This window comes from Equus przewalskii, chromosome 12 (genome assembly GCF_037783145.1).
Source record: "Equus przewalskii isolate Varuska chromosome 12, EquPr2, whole genome shotgun sequence".
NCBI lineage: Eukaryota > Metazoa > Chordata > Mammalia > Perissodactyla > Equidae > Equus > Equus przewalskii.
In genome coordinates, this window is record NC_091842.1 from 33,601,800 (window position 1) to 33,623,340 (window position 21,541).

Here is a 21,541-nt window from a genome sequence, read left to right on the forward strand (position 1 = left end):
GCTTTCGCATCGGGGAAAGGTAATAACCGGAAGTAGAAAGCTGACACTTTCACTTGGGCGAGCAATGCCTTCCATGCTCAAAAGAATCTCATTTTCAGTTCAGGCGTCCACCACGACGAGCGGCTGTGTCTATCACAATGGAGGCGGGAACTTCATCCCAAGAGGAGGCCATCAGGACAAAGAAAGGATCTCCTAAACGCTGCCTCTGATGAGAGCGTTCAACTAAAGTGGGGATGCTAAGCTGAGAGGTTGCCAGTAAGTCGCTGCAATTTGCTTTTGCTCAGATTGCAAACCCCACGTATCACTGTCAATATCCTGCTTGTGCTACTGGACTAGAGTTCTGCAAGATGTTACCACTGGGGGAAAAGCAGGGAAAGGGTACGGGGATCGCTCTGTGTTATTTCTTGCCACTGCATGCCAATCAATTTCAATGGAAAAAACCCAGTGCCCCGCCGATCTCTGGGTTCATCTCGTGGAACCTGAAGTCTAACCTCAGCAGGAGGGATGACATTCTGTGACGAAGCCTTAACACCATTTGGGGGTCTGGAATCATGCAACAAAAGAGAGCCACAGGGACCTAACACATTCCAACTTGTCATGAGTATCAACGCAGCAGGAGCCAGCAGCAGGTTGGGTGGGGCCTGGGCGGATGTGAGGGCAGCGACACCCCAGCTGCTGGGGGCAGCCTCTGAGAAGCCTCCTGCAGGAACACGCACACCATGGCACCAGATCTTCCCACTGCTCAAGACAAGCCTGAAATCCAGATTTTTATGCGAACCTTCCTAAATTTCACAGTTGGTAATTCATAAAATTTTCTTTTAAACACTTTGAAGAGCAAACCAAACAGCTCTGAGGGCCAGACTGCAACCTATAAGGCACTTGATGGGCACTTTAAATCTCTTTTCTCCCCATCCCCCCACCACAGCCCTCTGCAATAGGGCTTGCTCTCCCACTTTCCGAAATGGGGGCAATAACTTGCCCAGGGTGACCCGCTGGCTGCTGGGGTCCTCAGCAGCTCTGACCGGGCCGGCTGACTCAGCATTCCATTACTTGCCTTCACTCAGCAAAAGCTAGTTTAAGAAAGTTGCAAAAGAGCATCTCTGGCTCCATAAATGCCAAGTCAGCCCACATTTTCTGGACCATATGTTGTCATGACATGGACCATTAGGGGTGTCTCTCCTGTTTGACACTTGTCACTCCGTCACCTCTAGTTAAACCCTCTCACCACACACTACTCCTCCCCTCAGAGCACGTCCAGGACTTCAGACGGTACACTCAGTTGTCTATCTGATCAACAGCTCTCTCTCCTGGACTGGACTGGAAAGCTCCAATGCGACAGAGACTGTTTGGGGTTTTGTACACCCCTAGAGCTAGCACAATGCCTGATCCCAAGAAAGGGCCTAATAAATACTTGTTGAATGAATCAAAAAAGGATGGGCCACACAAACGCCGTGAAAAGGCCCTGAGCAATTCAGCTGAACTAATGCCACCACCACCAAGGACAGAAAGTTTCTGGAAACCTTTTCAAAGGCTCCAATGCTCCCTCAAACGGCCTGGCCAAGCCACCGCATGCCAGAAAAACCAGAAGGACAGGGCACTCTCGTAATCGTACTCCATGCAGTTCCGGCCTTTCATGCTTCGGGATCACACTCCGCCCACTCACTCAGATATAGCAGCAGAGGCCACTGCCAAGGGCAAGCCCAGCCCTTTCACCTGTGTGCCTACTGCCTGAGAACCTGGCTGCAGAGCCAGGGCCCTCATGAAACAGCCTTTGTGTCAAACACTGTGCTCACCTCGACATGAACTGCCAAGCCTGTGCTGCAGCAGATGCAATGGCATACAAGACACCTGCCACCAGCAGCCTACAGCAAGTAAGATCTCCGATAAGAGGGAGCCAGGAGCAAGGGCCTTCCAGGCTGTGGGTATGGTAAGGGCACAGGCATGGAGGTGGAAACCCAGGGCATACTGGGGAAAGAACGAGCTGTACCAGGACTAAGGCAGCCTGGAGCTCAGCACACGTGAGCAGGATGGAGAAGGGAAGGCTGGCAAGAGACAAAGGCCCAGCTTGGAAAGGTTCAGGAGAATGTTCAACACTGGTCTCAGGTGTTTTCCTCTAGCAGAGCACAAAACGCAACTTCAAGGCTCCTGCAAACCACAAACATGCTCTATTTAGATGACAGTACAGGGATAACTGGGGAGATTTTGCACCAAAATGCAGATTTCCAGGTTTTCTGGAAACATGAGAAAATCAGGCAATATTGCATCCATACTCCTACAGAGCAACTACAGGCAGAGGTGGGATGGCAGCTGCTCACAGAGGACACATACACCTTCCAATTTGCCACAGTCCCCACCACTCCCTACTGCTCTCCCCTGGGGCCTGCATCATTCATACAAGTTCCCTGTCCAGCCTCTGTAGATATCTGTGTCTTAGATGAGGTATTCTCTCATTCTGTCCCAATAATAGTGTCTCACAGATACGCAATCTGAGGCCCAGAGCAGTAGAAATCCATGTTTACTAACATACGATCAATCAAATCCACTTAGTACCCAACCTAGATTTTCCTCGGTATGCATTTCAAGACTCTGATTAGGTTCCCTGAATCCCAGACCAGCTTCTGCATCATTGTTGCTGTATAACCAGAATGTTGGTTTCTGGTTTTAGAGAAACACACACAATAACAAAACGAGCAACGGCCTCTTATCAATGTCTCAAAACAGCCCCCATGCGAATGACTTACACAACTTCTCTGAACGTCCTGTTCAGTCTTCGCGTACATCTCAGACAGATCCCCATTCAGGATGACCTCAGCTAACGAGTTCACCAGGGGCGCGTGATGTATAATTAGGAAGACCTGGTGAGAAAGAAGAGACGTGTGTAGTCTTTCAACCTCTTCCCCCCTCGATCTGAAACAGCTCGGCTGGGCTGCAAGGCCCTGGATGACGCAGCAATCCCTGTGACGAAGAACAGGTCACATTTAGGAGAAACCAGTCACACTCTTCTCCTTTGAGGGCTGGCCCTTTCTTCATTCCGACTATTGCCTAGTTGGCTGGCTGCTCCTCAGTGGAAGGAAGTGCAGTAAAGTGAGACCGTCCCTCATGGTGGGGCGAAGCCAAGTCCAGCCGAAGGGGAGCAACTCGGGAAAGGAGCAGCCACACCAGCACACTCCTCCCTGTCCACAGGCATTCTCGTGTCAGATTCGATTATGACGAGACCAGAGGGCACCCGCCCAATCCTTTAGTTACGCGGGAAGGGGCCCGAGAATCTTGTTCCAATCAAGGACTTGGCAAAGGGTCGGCTGCACAGATTCCATCCCTGGAATGACCTCTGACCCCGGTGGTGGGTGTCAGCACACTAGGATTCCATGGCAGCACAGGTAGGTGTGGAAACTGTGGGGAAGAAAAGCCACACGAGCCAGAGACCGACCTAGTCGTGCCAGGATGTAAACTCAGCAGGCGCTGGGCTGTCCGGGACGTCCCTGCCACCCCACCCTGTTGCCCAATGCTCAGTGGACCAGCTTTAGGGTTCAGGGTATTCAAAATGGCCTGGCCAAGCAGGTTGAGGCACACCTGCTACTTTGTTTTAAAATGCAAAGGCAACGTGGGTGTAGCATAGCATGGATCTGCCATCTGTATATAAAAAGGGAGCGTGTGCACATTTGTATTTGCTTATGCACATATGGAAAAGCTTCTACACTTTGGCACTATAGTCGGGCCATAATTCTGTGTTGTGGGGGCCGTCCTGTCGCTGCAGGATATTGGGCAGCATCTCTGGCCTCTACGCACCAGATGCCAGTAGCACTCCCTCCCCCAGTCATGACTACCAAAAATGTCTCCAGACATTGCCCAGCATCCCCTGGGGTGGGTGAAATTGTCCCCAGCTGAGAAGCCCCAGCAGAGAACTCTCTGGAGGGACACAGGAAAACCCTCTAACTACAGTTGTCTCTGGGGATAGAAATCAGGAGACTGAAAACAAAAGTAGAAAGGAAACTTGGTTTTCACCTGTTTGAACTTTTTAACTTAAGAAAATTTTTTATTAAAAAAATCAATGTTGTAAATTAAAAAAGTAAAGGCAGAAACTGAAACACTGCCTGCCTCTGGGCAGTGGGTCTGGGTGCCTGGGGGACAGGGGTAAGAGGAGACTTTTCCCTGTATGTCGTTTTGTACTGTTTGAATAGGGTGAATATATTGTCCAAAAAAATAAATACAATTCAGATTAAAGGTACAGGCAGAATAGCCAAATGTGGTACCTACCTAAAAAAAAAAGGCACATCTGTTTTTAAAACACTGCACAGTGACTATCAGAGAGACTACATAGTATGAGCAAACGAGTTAACCCACGTCCAGGGCTGTGGCAGGCATTCAAATGCTAGCGATGATGATGATGATGATGATGATGACAATGAGGATTTTTCTCACCTTCATCATGGCCAAATTACTGTCGCACTTCTCCAAAAACAAAACAAAACCCCAGTCACTGAGTTCATTCATTCCACAAATGTCTGTTGGGCACCTGGTTTGAATGTGACCCTAACTGATCATTTATCCATGCTTCACTGAGTTCGCAAACATTCACTGAGGACCTATTAAGGCCCACAAGACGAAGGCCACCGACTCCCGCCTGTGGACACAGTGCCCAGTCCTTTCTGAGCTCTGGATGGACAGAAGTGGGGGAGGGCCAGTCATCACACGGTACGTGGAAACGTGCGCAGACCGGACTCAAAGCTGGGACATCCTGTCTGCGCCACACTCTCGTTGTGAGTGGCCATTTAGTTTCGGCAGGACGGCATGCCCTCTCACACTAAATTAATGCTGTTAATGTGAATCTTCTTGGTTTTGTAGCTGTGCTTGTAAAATAATTTATAAGGATGCTTACGGACACGGGACTCAAGGTTTCCACACATTTAGGCAAAATTATGATGACGCTAAATGAACAGGTGGGGGAACGGAGGACTCCGTTACTCAAGCCGAGGAACCCCAGATTAGAAGCTATGCTTTTTGCGTGATACTGAAACAAGTAATTAGGGGCCAGAGCTGCTGCTCCTTCACTAAGAAAACAGGAGAAAAGGGGTTCTCAGAGAAAAGGTGTGGCCTGACCCCTCTCCATTAACATGCCAGCTGTGGGGGTGGGCAGCCGTGCTCCTCGAGGACACTGCCTGTGCATCACTCCAACAGCTGCAGGGTCCTGAGGCTGTGTGCCACGGGATTCCTGTGGCTGAGCATCTGGCCTGGTCAAGTCCTGCCAGACTCCCACAGTCCCGAGCAGGAGATGCTGTCGGATTTCTAACGAGGCGGCAGAGAAAGGTGCCAGGAGACGCTGAGGTTTGCAACGTGCTCCGTTGCACAGAGGGGCATTCAGAAGGCATAGGCAGCAGGGCAGCGCTCCTGAGCAAGCAGAGCCCCCATGACACAGGCCTGAGGGCGGACAGTGAGCAGGCCCCATGCGGATCCCGACTGCCCTGCCGCTGAGAGGAGGCCAGGTCTGCATCTCTCTTCAGGCCAACCGGAGACAGCCCCACCTCAAACTTGAAACAGCCCAGGGACCAAGTTAGAAGGACATTCTCTCAGCAAAGCAAATAAATACCTGCGCCATTGCAGGAGTGGGAACAGTGCTCTGCTCAAACGTCTGACGACTTGACAGTCTAGAGAGATGGCCTGAGAGTCTGGACTGCTAGTAATAAAAATATTTTTAAAGTTATGTAACTGGGTCACCATGGAGTTTTTCCCTTCTTGTAAATATTACATAATTACGAGAAGGAAATACACTTGTTTAAGAGGGGAGGCAGACAAATTGGCTCAAGACACAAATCCTGGAACTGAGGTTGCTACGAGATACCTTCCAGAAGGTAATCTGGGAAGCAGAATCATGAAGAAAGCCTTTAAAAACCGCCTCGTTAGTGGAAGGTTGTTAACCCAAGGTTGCTGTGTCTACGCTCACAGCGAGTCCTGCAGTCTGGGGCTTATTTCAAAATGCCGTCAATAAGACCCATGCAGGCCACATCTCCAGGGTATTGAAAACACTCCCTGGTTGTTTTGGAAACCACAGTCCCCATGGTAAAAATCAACTACATACCTGGTGGGTTTGATTTATTTTTTATTTTGCCTTAAATTTCCAGCCACTGCCACGAAGAAGACACACAGCACCTCGATGCAGTGTCTGGAAAATAGAATCCCCTCTCCTTTTCTTGTTATTTTATTTCAAGATGGGGACACAGAGAGAGAAGACATGGAGAGCTGGCCTGGGAAATTCTGGACAGGTGGCAGCGCTCCATGGACCCCCAGATGCAGTGGGGTCATGCCGGCACGATCAGACATACCTGCGACAGGAGATAGAGAGAAACGGGCAGGCTGATCTTCGGTCTTTCTCCTCCCTAGCGAAGGCCGAGGGGAAAGAGAGAGAGAAGTCCGGGTCACACACGTGAGTGGCACAAGATACATGACGCCAAAGGCTTCTGTCTGAAAGAGAGGCGCCCTGTCCCCGGACTTCCTCCATGACCCCAAGGCTGTCCTTTCCTGGTGCTAGTCAAAAGTCCACTCTGCAAAATAAATTCGCAACCAAATCCCGCTCATGCCATCTGCGAGGGCACTATTTCTCCACCTGAGAAATCTTTCACCATTAGTCACGGATTAGAGTCTGGCCCCCGCAGAACCAGCTCCTTAAATTACCGAGAATGTTAATTTCCCCCAGCTGGGGCGCGGAGAGCCGGGCAGGAGAGGCCCCCGGAGGCCTGTTCTCAGGAACAGCTTTCCCGGCAGCCGCCAGGGAGAGGCCGGGGCGCCCTGGCCTCAGAGAAGCCCCTCGTTTGTGCCGAGCTTCAGAGAGCTCCATCTCCCACCAACCCTGTGAGGATCTTGAGGACCCTCATTTCGCTCAGGGAGGTTAACTGCCTTGTCCAAGGTCGCAAAGTGAGGAAAGGCAAGAGGCAGAATTTGCAGCCGGGTCTGAAAACTCCAGTTCCCATGCTTTCTCGCTGCCCCCCAGAGCTGCCTCTGGCAGATTTAGTTAGGGTTGCAATTTTCTTCCACTTACTTATTTTTAGTGATAATCTCCATGCTCCATCTCCAAAAAGAAAGCTCCATCCCCTTGGGACACATCTGCAGAGGCAGAAACCAGCTGGGCTGTCCTGCTTCCTGCCAAGGCCTCTACCCCTTAACCCTGGGAGGGGCTGGGCGAGGGTCTCCCCTCCCCAAAGTGGCAGTTCTCATGGGGGAATCCAAGACCACCAGCTCAGAATCACCTGCGGGCAGGTTAAAGATGCAGATTCCTGGTCGACCCTAGACCCACGGAGCCAGAATCCCGGAGAACAGGGGGAGGGTACCCAAGGATGTGCATGTGAACAGGCACTGTCCCCACAAGGGATCGGAGGCTGCTAACTGCGGACAATCATGGCCCTGGGATCTTTTCCCAAGTGCACTCCGACCCTCCCCGTCCATTCTGTGCACGCTTTGTGGCTGGCTCTTCTCCAAGTCAATTAGTGCTGGCCACTGTCAGAAAAAGTTACCAGGGATGAGAACACCTCAAGAGAAGGATGCGTAGAAACCTAAAACCTAAACCTGCAGAGGTTTACTGTTTCCCTCTGACGTCAGTATTCTCTTCTCGTTCACTCTCACAGTCTACACACACAGTCTCTCCCTGCATCTCTCCCTCTCAGGAAATAAGAGGGAAGGAAAGGAAAACCAGCATGCTTTGAAAGGAATCTCGCTCAGCTTCAAAGCCTTGGTCCCTTGCAGAGCTCAGTCCTATTCAAAGGGCCCACTGTTCCCCCTTCTGAAGACGGCCCGCAGCCACGGGAGCAACGGGGCCAGGCCCCAGGCCCACCTTGTCCTGGTTCTCCAGCGAGTACACGTAGAGCGGCAGGAAGAGCCTGTTGAGCAGGTGGTCGGTGAGCACGTCGTTGAGGAACTCACAGTTGATGATCAGGATGTCATTGAGATAGTGCAGGTGGTCCAGGTGCTCGGCCACCAGGTCACTCAGTTTCCCCCGATTCCGGTGCCTGCCAGGAAAAATGACACCCTCAGCCTGGGAGCCGAGGCTCAGGGCCCTTGGGCCTGGCATCAATGGCCCAGACTTAGGTCACTGGTGCTGCATTCCTACAACCAATATTTGAGCCAGTCTCAGGAGGCACCTATCCTGGCCCGACAGGTGGCATACACAAAAAGAAAATGGACAGGTCCACTGCAGTCGACTTTAGGGGACTCCTGGGGTCCCTCACCCTCTGGGCGTCTCAGTACAGCTCACTCACCAGCACCACCACAGCCAAAAACAAAATGAGTAAATAAAGCAAAAACCAGCTAAGCCCTAGCAAGTCATTTCTCAGGAGCAGCCACTAGTCGCTGTGGCAAGATCCCTGGCTCCCAAGATAAGCGGCATTAATGAAGCAATCAATCCTTGCTAATTAAAATGCTCCAGAGGAGTTCTGAAGAGAAAAGCAGGCCTCAGCAGCCGTGTCTGACCCACGGGCCCCGACCATGGGGCATGGTGCATAGCCGCGACACCCTAGCCCCAGGAGGGCCCTGTCTCCTTGCCTCAATGCAACAGGCATGGGGGCTGGGCCCCACGGGTGGGTCAACCTCACACTCACCAAGGGCAGGACCCCTAAAACAACCCCTAAAATGCCACCCCCAAAGAGGTCTCTTTTGCTAAGAGCAATCTAGCTAGGGCGAGACATCCTGTTTGTATTGTGATTATTACTCAAGTAATAGTCATTTTAGAAGACAGAAAAGTAAAGAAAATAAAAGCAAAAAAAGTTAGTTCCTTTAGTCCCACCGCTAACAGACAGTATTTTGGGACTTCAGACCCGATAGTCTGTTTTTCCATGTTTCTATGTCTCCCTATGGGCGCATCCCAAATGCAGGTGTTACCTATCTACCCATCTAACTATATGAGTCAAAACAGGAGCAATTTTGCTCCTTTTATGTGATTTCCAATAATAATTCCTTATTATACTTTAACAAGATATTTGGTAAATATTTATAGCAAATACATGTGGTAAAGCCTAGTAGGAGGATGAGGACCTATGAACTCACATCCCCCTGAGCCCCAGAACATTACATACGATGTTTCGCAATCTTTTCCCCATTCAATAAGATACTGCGGGAATTTTTCTTTAGTAAGATAGTTAAAGCACTTGACTCTTTAAAGCTTTAGTTTAAAAAATATCTTATCAAAGTAATATAAGCAGATGGGTTTAAAAATTAAATAGTCCTGATAAGCTGGTAGTAAAATCTAGCAGCTCCTGGCCCAGCCGCCCCAGCCCAGCCCACACTCCACAGGAGGCAGTTTTTAACTCTTCTAGTTGCTTCTAGGAAAGCTGCGAGGACCTCTACTTTACAATCGAGCCATTTGGGATATTACGTATCGGCCTCCTGCTATGACAGAGCTCTCTGCATTCGCTCTGCCCCTTCTCCCAAAAGTCACAGCCATTGGTGCTGACACTGTCACAACCACTCAGTGTGGAGCCAAAGAGAGGCCCAAGAGTTCACGGCCTTCCTCGTATAAACTCTTGTTCTTTCTGGAGTTAAGTGCCTCGTCACGTTTCACATCCATGACTGTTCATATCCATACGGTCCCTATTTTCCCAAATGCTCCGTGAGATCTGCCATCTACCCATCCTTGCTTCTTTCCCAATATCGGAGCTAATATTCTCTCTCTCTAGCCCACCTCCCCCTAGGAGACCCCTCTCCCAGGTCCCTTTATCGACCTGACTCCACCTAGGTGTGCCTCTCACCAGGTCTGTGCAAAGCTGTCATTCTGGGGCAGTGGTTCTCAACCGATGGCGATTTTGCCTCAAAGGAGACATCCGGCAACGTCTGGAGATGTCTGTGGTCATTCCCAACTGGAAAAAGGGTCCTACTGGCATCTAGTGGGTGGAGGCCAGGGGTGCTGCTAACACCCTCCAATGCACAGGACAGCCCCCACAGCAAAAGACCACCCAGTTCAAAAGATGGATAGTGCCGAGTGGGAGAAATCCTGCTTTGGAACACTCATCACTCTGGGGCCCAAATCACCATCCTAATCTTTTTTTTTTAAACAGATTTGCTGGGATATAATTCACATATCGTAAAATTCACCCATTTGAAGTATGCAATTTAATGGCTTTTAGTATACTCAGAGTTGTCCGACCGTCATCACAATCAATTTTAGAACAGTTTTACCCCCTGCCACTAAAAAAGCCCTGTCTAGACTCACAGGCAGTTGCTTCCCATTTACCCCGACGAGCTCCCTCCTCCCGCACTAGGAAACCACTAATCCACTCTGTTTCTCTGGATTTGCCTGTTCTGGGCATTTCGTATAGATGGAATGTGGTCCTTTGCATCCGGCTTCTTTCGCTTAGCATTATGATTTCAAGGGTCATCCACGGTGTGGCATGTGTCAGAACTGCATTCCTTTTTACTGCTGAATACTATTCCATGATATGCAGGTACTATACTTTGTCTACCCACTCACGAGCTGACAGTTCATTTTACGCCCAGCACCCCGGCTACGGGTGTACTGAATTTACTCACGCCATCCCTCTCTGGGAGGTATGTGAGTCGTTTCCAACTTTCCGCTGTTACAAACAGCAGACAGGTGGGCGGACCCTTTGCGAGTATGGAAGTCCCTATTCTGCCTAGTCCTGTTCAAGCGTTTATTCTTCCTCGATGAAACGAACTCTCCCGTAACCGCTCTATCTATCCAGGAAGCACCCCCGGAGGTCACTTACTCCTCATCAGTCTGCACACAGTTATCAAGTTCGATCACGTGGCTCCCGATGAACCAGACCAAATTGGAGAAGTAAGGAACAGCAGTTTTATCTCGGATGTAGTGCAGCATGGCCTGGTTATCCACTGAGGAAATTCACAAAAGAAGAGAAAAAAAAGTCAAGCTACCAAAAATAACTTGTGGGAGATTAAAAAAAAACAAAAAACCACAATGAAAAAGCCCTCTACTATAATCTCAATCTTTTCTGTCTTTCCTGGAAATACTTGAAAATGGTTAGCTTATTCATAAAACTATACTCATCAAGGCAGTTCTGATGCCATTTTTGTAATTAATAAATTAATTAATTGGGCTAAACATTAATAGTGCATTAGGAGCCTCCTTATCAGCTGTGTTTAGCTAGACTACAGGAAAACTACACCATTCTCAAGCACGTTTCCTGCATTTACATGTAAGGATAAGTTAAGAAAGCGGAAAACTAGAAGTTAATAACTTACATGACACTGGAATAAGGAACACGGGAATCGTCATGAAGGAAAGGCAAAAACAGACAAGAGTTAACAGGGTGAGGAGCCGGGAAGGTGAGACAGTTGCTCAGAGGGAGAGAGAGCTGGGGCAGGAGGCATCTAAACTGAAAGATACAGGTTAGAGGAGAGCACGAGAAAACAGAGCAGGAGGCAGCAGAATTGCAGCCTGGACCAGGCTGCAAACTCAGAAGCCCGCCAGGCTGGCTGGCAACTCTGCGAGCACAGCCAGCAGGCCTGGTGTGTGCATTGGGGGGGCTCAGGCCTCGGCCCCAAAGAGGGCAGCTGCTTCTCAACGCCTGCTCACCCCTGCCCTGCAGGATTGTGGGCCCAGAATAGTCGAATCTACATTTTCAGGTCAGAAATCCAGATTACTACCCAATCTCTGCCAATTTTTTAAATTTTGGCAACTATACATTTTTTCAAAAAAATATCTAAGCCAATTAAGACACGCCTAAGGGCTGTTTAACACAATCCCGGAACTAGACTCAGTGAGGCCCTGAGGAGCGCCCGCCCCCTCCCAATTAGGGGTCCTCCCAAGTGACAACATGCAAACCAGCGAAGGTCAAAGCCCTTTGGTCCTTGAGAAAATGGAGTCCCAGCTCCAGCGTGATGGACCTGGGGGTAGTAACCGGGCACTAGGCAGAGAAGGCATCGCGCTGGAGGGCAAGGCCAGGTCGGGAACTCGGTCCAGCCAGCCTCTGTGCCAGTGCGGGCAGGGAGCCGGGGACCCAGACGCAATGTTTTGGGCATTAAGCACATCTTGAAAGACCAGAGGCGTCTGTTGGCTTCAGAGCCGGTTGAGAATACAACATTGCCCCCTGCTGTTTGGACGTGAAATGCTTGCACACACGGTTCAAAGAGAACATCGCCCTTGGCCATGTTGAAGCATATTTTTACTGACATTTACAAGACAACTTTGCTTTATCTAATTATCACGTGGCCGCTCCGAGTCCCACATGCGCCTCTCTTAGGACATCACGTACTACCTCTGTGTAGCAGCCCTGAGTAAGACTTTAATGTGTAGAACTGAGGGTGCGCGGAGAAGGCTGCGGTACAAGAATTACGTAAGGGGCCAGCTAAATGTTCACTGATGACAAACCTGCCACAAGACATGCAAGCCCGGACATAATAAATGAGCTCCCTGTTACCTCCGGAGAACTATATGCACAGATCCGTGAGAGCAAGCACGAGCTGTGAAGTTAGAAATCAGATAAGGCGCGAGCTCACGGGGAAACTGACCTTTGTAGACGTTCAAAGTTATGGTTCTTACAGCAATTCTAACCATGCTTTCAGGGTGATTGAAAAATTTGATGGCTTCTGTGTACAGGGCAAAGTCATTAGTGTGCTAAAACAAAAGAAATACCAAAAATGAGTTAGGAATCCGTAAGACAGGCTGCCCCCCACCCCAGTTTTCTGAATCCTACCAGACACTGCAGTAAAGACAAAAAAACAGACAAAATGTTACGCACGTGGACCTCAAGCCAGCAGTCCATTCCCAATGGGGAACGTGGGAAGGGACGGGGAGGTGAGACCATGGAAGAAATGGTAAAGGTCCAGCAATGCCAGCCTGGGGCTCCCGATCTGTTCTGCCACATCCTAGCTGTGTCACGTAATAATTCTAAGCCTCTGCTTCTTCATCTATAAAATGGGGATAATAATTCCCACTTCATGGTTGTTAGAGTTAAATCAGATTATTTCAGATACAGCACTTAGCCCGGTGTCTGATATCTGACAAGCACTCGGTAAATGCAGCTGTTACTGTTAGACGCTGCTTCATCCGATCAAGGGCAAGTGTGAAGTTCACTGCATTCAGACTTTCTTTTGGCTATTATTTACTTCTCTATTTGCAAATACTAAAAGGCTAAACATTATCCTGGAGGAGGAGGGTCTTGGGAATCTCTGACATTTAAAAGGGATCATTGGAACAGACCCAAACAGTTCAGAACTCCACTGTTAGAGCAATAAGAAAAAACACAGGGGCCAGCCCAGTGGCGTGGTGGTGAAGTTTGCACGCTCCACTTTGGAGGTCTGGGAATTGTGAGTTCAGATCCCAGGCATGGACCTACACACCACTCCTCAAGCCATGCTGTGATGGTGTCCCACATACAAAATAGAGGAAGACTGGCATGGATGTTAGCTCAGGGCCAGTCCCCCCCACCGAAAAAAAAGAAAAGAAAAGAAAGAAAGAAAGAAAGAAAGAGAAATGAAAGAGAAAAAAAGCACAACAGGACCTGGGCCTAGAGCCCCACAGTGGTGTGCTCTGCTGCCCTCTTCTGGCCAGTTTTCCCACATGGGTCCAGATCAGGCTCTGAGGACACCCACAGGCAGTGAGGGCAGGGGGAACAGGCAACCAGTAACCTCCAGCAAGGTGACGCCGTCCTCAAAGAACACCACCACCGGGAGCACTAGAAGTCAAATGCCCACTTAACAAGTGGCGGCTACTGTCTGGGCCCGCATAAAAGAGCAAACCAAGCCCACCCCAAAGTGAGGCTCCTGCCACTCCTCTGGCGCCCAGCAAGATGTTCTTCCGGAAGCATCGCTCTGGCCCCAGAATCCCAGCATTCTGCCCTCCCAGCCAGGTGCAGAGAAGCCCAGCTGCCTCTGAGTGGAGGGAGAATCTGGCCGCTCTCTGGCCTGAACTTGGCAGGTGGGTTTTCTCCCACCCGGGAGAGCCTCTGGGAGGGTGCTAACACTGTCCATCTGGTCCCTGGACACGTTTCATGAGCATCAGGTACTGGGCTACACAACGTCAGTTTTTCAAACTGCCACATATTTTGTGATTGGCAGCCAGTATTTTTCCCCTCCAAGACCAGCTCTTCCCCACTACTAACCTAGACCAAAAAAATCAAGGTTCTGGCAGGCCCAGTGGCATAGTGGTTAAGTTTGTGTGCTCCACTTCAGTGGCCTGGGGTTCACAGGTTTGGATCCCAGGTGTGGACCTAGCACCACTCATCAAGCCACGCTGTGGTGGCGTCCCACATAAAAAATAGAGGAGGACTGGCAAAGATGTTAGCTCAGGGCCAATCTTCCACACCAAAAAAGAGGAAGATTGGCAATGGATATTAGCTCAGGGCAAATCTTCCTCACCAAAAAAAAAAATAATAATAATTCAAGGTTCAGCCGCTGTTGCCACATAATATGGGAACAGCTGCATGGATTTTATCCAAAGTCAAAGGCTATGTTTGGAACTATGGTCTGACTTCAAATATAGGGTGTGCAGCACCAGTCAGAAGACACCTTGACAGAAACAGCACACGGCCGTGTGGTCGCTGGCTTCTGAGATGGCCTGGTGATCATCACCTCCTGTATTCACACACCGTGCCGTCCTGTCCCACACTGAATCAGGCCTGGCCAATGTGGCCTAAAGAACATGGGGGAAGTGATAGTGTGTGGCTTCTGAGGCTGGGTCATGAAAGGCATTACCGCTTGCCTGGGTCTCCTGGATCAATCGTTCTAGGGGATGCCAGCCACCAAGCCATGAGGACACTCACACAGGCCCCGGAGAAGCCTAGGTAACCGAGGCCTCCGGCCAATGGCCAGCACTGACTGCTCGGTCAGCCATGTGAGGGATCCACCCTAGAAGCAGACCTTCCAACCCCAATCCAGCCTTCAGATGACTGTAGCCTCATGAGAGTCTGAGCCAGGCCACTCCCAAGTCCCAGACACACTGTGCTGCAATAAATGTGACACAGCGTGACCCCTAAGACACAAGAGGAAGTCTGCAGGGAGGCTTCTGGGAAAGAAGAGTTTTTTGGAAATTACAAAGGTACACAAGAAAGAAAGTGACCTCAATAGGCTTTTTGGCAGTGGCATGTGAGTATGTGATGTCTGGAGCTGATGCAACCATTATGAGACCATGAGGGGTCAAGCCAGGGGACAGCTGCTAACTATGGTCAGTAGAGCAGAAAAATGGAAAAGCCTGGGTCCGTGATGAGCCACAGGACGAACTGGCCCCAGGAGAGCTGGCAGCTGTACCTTGTGGTATGTGAGATAAATTTACCTTATTGTTCAAGCTCCTTTTAACTGTGAGAATAACAGCAATTTATTTATTTAAGTTGCTAGTAATTCTCCCAAGGCATACCAGGGCCGTTAGCCTGTAAGGAAGAGCAACGGCTACGATTTTAGGGAGCCAAATACACACTAGGTGCTTTGAGAACATCATCCCCTTTAATTCAATCCCTGGAAAACGCTACAAGGTATGCATGATCATCGCCATTTCTCAGATGGGGAAACTGAGGCTCAGAGGACTGGGACCCCTCTCAGGTCCCACAGCAGGGAGGCAGCAAAGCTGGGTCTGACCGGAGTTTGTCTTTCCCACAGGGCAACACGACCCCAGGTCAATTTCTGGGCACCTCCCCTCTCTGCCAAGGACAATGCTCTCAGGTAGCACAATGGAATTTCACATTAAAAATAGAGAGGTAACTTATTAAATTAAAAAAATCCTTTCTAAGCGCACCAAGGTCAAACGGCTGCTATGAAAATCAGGAAGGAGCAGGCGTGTGAGTGCTTTGTCAACAGACACAAGGCCGCCGGCACGGAAGGCGCTGCTCTGGCGGGCGAGCTTCCCACTCAAACGCGCCCTCCGGCGGTCACTCACCTCGTTGTAAAAGAAATGGACAGTGTGGTTGTTGAGTTTCAGCGAAAGGGTTTTCAGGAACGATATATAATAGGCCATGATCTCCTCGTCGGAAAAGTCAAACTTATGGACAATGATAGAATTTACATAGTTATTAGAGAGCAAGTAATCTAGAGGGAGAAAAAACAAAGGAAAACAGGTTAATTCATGCTGGAGGAGAGACCGCGGAGATAGCCAGGTAAGGAGCAGGCGACCACGTGGACGGACCAGAACCAGTCAAGCTGCTGGGTAGCTGGGGTTCAACAAGCTAACACGGAGCCCCTTGACCTTTAACCAGCAAAGAGATCAGCCGCTAGGCGCAGCCACTAGAAAGTTCGAGAGCAATGCCAGAGCAAAGCCCAGACCACCCGTCCCACACCAGACAGAAAACAACCCTTGAACATGCTCTTTCATTGCTGGAAAGTTCAGCACAGAGCTGGGGGCAGGGCAGCTGAGTTGGTGCGTGGGCAGTTTCACAAACCACCCACGGATGAGGGTAAAAAGTGCTCTACTTTAAAAAACCTGCCCCATTTTGCCATCAAAAGTCACCCCGTCATCCCTGGATGCCACAAAGGGCTACACATGGTTTTCTTCTCCCTATATAGCAACCTGATTTCATAAAAGCCACTTGCGGCTGAACCTCCACTACATGCCAGCACCAGGCAGAGTGATTTCCACTATAATTAATCATTAAGACAACACTGCAGAGCAGGGCTCATTCTTCTCATTTTGCGGATGAGTAAAAAGAGCTCAGAGAGGTTGATTAATTTGCCTGAGGACACAGCAACAGTAAGTCACAGAGACGGGATTCGAACTCAGGTCTGATGTCAAAGCCTGTGCACTCATGGGAGCCAGCAATGAAAAGCGGGTGATGAGGGCCCGGGCACACTGGGGCCAACTGGAGAACGGGCACCCTCTCCAAGCCCCCAGCCTCTGGCCCCTGCAGAAATGCAGCCCCAGCATGGTGAGAGCTTCCGACGGCAAGGGAAGCTGGCAAACACAGATGTTGACGCTGCATCTCCTGATTTTGAAATGCTGGCCGCTAGATCAACTCGCTCTATAGACCAACTGCAGCCCCTGGGCCTGCAGTTCGAAATCTTGGCATCGGGCCCTTGCCCAACAGATATGTTCTCTGAGTCCTGACCAGCCAGCCTGTCCCCACTGTCTGTCCTTTGGGTGGCCAGTCTAGGAGCTCTGACCACTGCCCTGCCTCCCCACTAAGGGTCAAAGGCAGCCCACGATCAACAGCCGCCCTACAGGCAGCTATGGAAGGCAGCAGAGCTGAGCAGTTCGGAGCCTCCTTACTCAAAGTCTGGTCCTCGGACCGGCAACACAGCCTCACCTGGAGCTTGTCAGACGTGTGCCTTCTTGGACCCCAGCCCTGACAGCTATGAGCGGGCAGGCCCAGCACTCTGTTACGAGGCCCCACAGGGCCTTCCATCACGCTCTTGTTTGAGAGGCACTGGGTTCGAACGTGGACTTGGATCCACCTGCCTCTGCCACTTCCTAGCTGGGTGACCTGGGCAAGCGGCCTACCCTCCCCACTCCCCATTTTCCCCGTCTGAAAACCAGAACGACGGTACCCTCCTCATGGGTGTTGTGAGGGGTATAACAGACAATGCACAAAAAGCACCAGGGACAGTGAGGGGCACAAAGTAAGCCCTCAAAGATGTCAGCTGCCGTTCTTCTTACCATCATCTGGGGATCCCAAATCCCCACCATCATATTCCCAGGACTGAACACAGTTGCTCACGGGTGAATCGGAAATAAACCATTAAGCTATTTGGTGCCAAAGTTATTAGGCCAAAGTATTACTGAAAAGGCTGGAATCACCAGAAACAACATGAAGAGCCAACCAGAAGCATAGGGCCATGAGAGGGGCCACAGTGTGGGGCCACAGCCGGGTCCCCCCGCCGAGGCCAGCTCTGCGGGAAAGCCACTGTGTTCGGGAAAGCCACTGCGTTCAAAAAAGCGCCCTGAGTGTCCTCGGAGCAGCCTTTGCAGACAGGACGTGAGGGTTGCAGTCTAAGAATGATTCTCAAAACCTCCTAATCATAACAATTCCTGAAGCAGAGGTTGGAGCCCCTCCAACAGAGGCGGCAGCGGGTCTGGGGTGGGTTCTAAGAATCCTAACGCGTTTACAAACGAGGTTACACATATCACAGGGCCGAGGCGCACAGCTTGACCAAGGTGGAAACGTACACACGTGTGAATCTTAAGTACACATGCCTCTGTACTTCTACACACATATATACACCTCTCACAAATCTTAGGTGTCAGCTTGATGAATTTCTGCAAACACACACACTGTGCAAGCCCACCCAGATCAGGGTGCACTCCCAGTTCCCCAGAAGGCTCCCTCTGCCCCACCCAGTGGTGACCCCCCAGAGGCAACCCCTGGTCTGACTTCTGTCACTGCAGACTTGTCCTGCCTGTTCTGCAAGCTCATAGGCTTGGAGTCAGACAGCACGCTCTCCTCTTGTGTCTGGCGTCTCGCACACCTCACAAGCTGAGTTATCCATGTGGTTCCCTCCTTTTTCCTCTGTGCTGTATAGTATTCCATGCTTTGAAGCGCCCACAATTGATCCGGCCAGAATCTGAACTTGCGACAAGCAGCCGGGTGATGCAGATGCCCTCCTTTAGGTGCTGGCACCGTGGCTGTGGTTGGGACGAATGGGCTGGCAGCAGCAGGGACTGCTGGGATGTCCCATGAGCCCCACTGTGACTGGTTAGTGGCTTCCGGGCCACCAGGGGCACAGACGCCCATGCTGGCAGCTTCAGACGGGTACCTATGAGCCTCTCGGCCGCATTCTTGAGCTGGAAAAGCCACATGCTCCAAGCATTCCCCGGTGGGGACTTTTCCAGGGCCTCCGCTGATGACTCTGTGGGTGGCGGGGCCACCGTGGGGGCAGCAGAGGTGCCTCTATTATTGGGCTGGGATTTTTCGGCTACCCCCTCACTGGGCGGCCGACTTTCTGTGGTATCCTTTTATAATAAACCCAGGAGTCTGTAAGTAATCTCAGTCTCTCGGGCCTTCTGTCACTTAGGTCACAAAACTCAACAGGCAACAGGTGCACGGTGAAATGGCTGCTTGTAATAGTGAAAACCCGGAAACCCCCTAAATGCCCATGGTCAGGTTGAAGAAGTTATGGCCGAGCGAGACGCACTCCTCAAGCAATCCACGGATGCCTGAACGTGAAAAGCTCCGAGCCACTGCGAGGCTGGGAGAGAACGAAGCCCACAGCAAAACGGCTTGCATCCCCGGAACCATTAGTGTGAGACTGCACAGAACTTTTGCTTTCTCTACTTTTGCAATCTTCCATTTTTTGCTGTTGTTTTATAATGAGGACATTTTGTGTCTACAATTAGAAAATAAAAATAAAAGCAAAACTCATCCATGGTTGTCACCCCCCATAAATCCAGCTTCTGAAAAGGCAGTGATTTCTGCCACATTCGCAGGGCTTACAAAGCGCTCGGGTGGATTCCCACAGAGCCGGTGGCAGCTGCCTGGGTTTCTTGCAGCCGGTGCCCTTTTCAGTCATGGTACAAGAAAAGCCATGTGATCCAGAAACCCCCAGAATGTTTAACTGTCCCCACCCCCATCTTCAGACCAGCAGCCCTGTGGCCAGATCGGCTCAGAAAGGGTTACCAGAGGACAGACTGTGGGGCCATCTCTGGATTTAATGACAAAAACAACTCTGCTGGACGCTTCCATCAGCCAGACCCTGTGCCACACTCTGCACACCTGCTGTCACATTTAATCCTCAAACCACTCTATTCTCTAATTCACAGATTCGGAAACCGCAGCTTGGAGAGTTCGCTCCCCAGGGCCCGCGTGCACAGCGCGTGGCCGAACCAGGCCTGGGCCCCGAGCCCTGGGTCCAGGGCCTGCACCACTGAGCTGGGTCTTCCCCTCTCGGAGTTCTCAGAAACCGTGTGCAATTCATATCCAGCGTAGCAAACGCTGATACCAAGGGAAACCACTCAGGGAGAGTGAGTCAACTCACAGTTGTCACCTCAGATTCATCGGGAAGCGCAAGGAGCGTCCTGGGCCGGCAGCACCACCTGGTGGCCGCTTCCGAGAGCCACCATTCAGCCACTCTCCCACCGCGCCCTCCTCCTCCCAGCGTCTCTACCCACTTCCACTCACCAGAAACTTCTCTCAAACCTGCCTTGGGGCCCTAGAGCCTGCCTTTGACACAGACAGCCGGTCACTTGTCTTCTCCTCCCTACTTTCTGCGGGCCGGGCCTGGGGCTTGGTGTAGTCATCCTGGAATGATAAAGCCGTGGTCCAGCGCGGGGGATGAGGAAGGGGACCGGCTGTCTCCCCTGCGCACTGCTGGCACTCGGGGCTGATAACCCTTTGCTGTGCGGCTGTCCTGTGCACTGCAGATGTACAGCAGCATCCCCCGCCTCACCCGCCCGAGGCCAGGAGCAACACCCCCATCACTACCACAACCAAGAATGTCTCCAGACACTGACCAACGTCCGCTGGGGCACAGTCACCCCGGCTGAGGGCCACTGAGCCACCTCACCCAAGCTGAGCCCTTGTCAACGCGGGCCTTGCTGGAGCCATCACTGGGCGGTGACTCAGACTCTCGCGAGGACACCGACAGCCCCTGCCTCTCAGGGTGGCTGTCTCAGACGAAGAGCCTGGGCTTAGTGAGGGCGGGGAACAAGCTCCAGGGCACACACTCGCCAGGCGGCCAGCGGGACAGCAGCAGGCCGGCCAGGTGCCAGAGGCCACGCGCCTGCACGCTCTTGGGCCGAGTTCTTCCTCTCCGGCTGGTCCAGTGTCTACTCGCTGGCTGATTACTCAGTGACCCCAACTCTTTAATAACAAATTTGAAGAAGAAACGCGAACGCCCCCAGAATCACTCAGCACAGGAAGCCCTCTCCGCACCCTTCACAGCAGCCCACCACGCAGGGATAAACCTCGGGTTACAGACGAACTGCCCTCAAATTCCTACGTCGCAGCCCTAACCGGCCCCCTCCCCTCACCCCCCCCCCCCCACCCCCGTGACTGTATTTGGAGGCAAGGCCTTTAAGGAGGTAATTAAGGTTAAAAGAGGTCACAGGGTGGGGCCCTAATCCCATACGACTGGCATCCTTACAAGAAAAGGCAGAGACACCAGCACTCTCTGTGTGCAGAGGAAAGACCACGCGAGGACACGAGGAGAAGGCAGCCACGGCAAACCAGAAACCAACCCTGCTGGCACCTTGATCTTGGACTTCCAGCCTCCAGAAAATAAATTCCTGTTGTCTATGCCACCCAGCCTGGGGTCCTTTGTCGCGGCAGCCCAAGCACACTGAGACACACGGTAAGCACAGCCATTCGAAAAACAACACGAAAACCAGGCCCAACCACACGCTGCCGACGCTCAGCGGTGCAGAGGCAGGCGTCGAGGATGGTCCTTACAGAGTGAGGTCTCGTGACTGATGTTCTCAAAGAGGATGTTCAAGGTCTGCAGCAGCTGCACACACACGTAGCGGCCGGATTTCTGCCGCAGGATGTTCAAGAAGAAAACAAACATGTTCTTCTCCAGGAAGAAGCTGGGGAGAGAAGGGGGAGATCAGTGGTCTGCTTCCACACGCGGTTACATGCACCCTCTGGTTATATGCACGGCACATGTGTGTACCCCCCCCACACACACACACAGGTTACATGCACCCTCTGGTTATATGCACGGCACATGTGTG

The 21,541-nt window shown here is 51.3% G+C and overlaps 1 protein-coding gene across 13 annotated transcripts in view; it reads right to left on the reverse strand.

Moving 5' to 3' along the window:
* CLEC16A (C-type lectin domain containing 16A) overlaps positions 1 to 21,541 on the reverse strand; it is a 200,191-nt gene that overhangs the window by 162,574 nt on the left and 16,076 nt on the right. For 6 of the 13 annotated variants that reach the window (XM_070566753.1, XM_070566759.1, XM_070566757.1 and 3 more), the window contains exons 3-9: positions 21,261 to 21,394; positions 15,824 to 15,972; positions 12,466 to 12,571; positions 10,704 to 10,827; positions 7,820 to 7,994; positions 6,318 to 6,371; positions 2,742 to 2,855 (exon numbers count right to left, since the gene is read on the reverse strand). In XM_070566753.1, coding sequence (XP_070422854.1) covers positions 2,742 to 2,855; positions 6,318 to 6,371; positions 7,820 to 7,994; positions 10,704 to 10,827; positions 12,466 to 12,571; positions 15,824 to 15,972; positions 21,261 to 21,394 — 856 coding nt within the window. The remainder of the gene's footprint in view (positions 1 to 2,741; positions 2,856 to 6,317; positions 6,372 to 7,819; positions 7,995 to 10,703; positions 10,828 to 12,465; positions 12,572 to 15,823; positions 15,973 to 21,260; positions 21,395 to 21,541) is intronic. The other 7 variants (XM_070566755.1, XM_070566763.1, XM_070566754.1 and 4 more) reach the window with 3 other exon arrangements.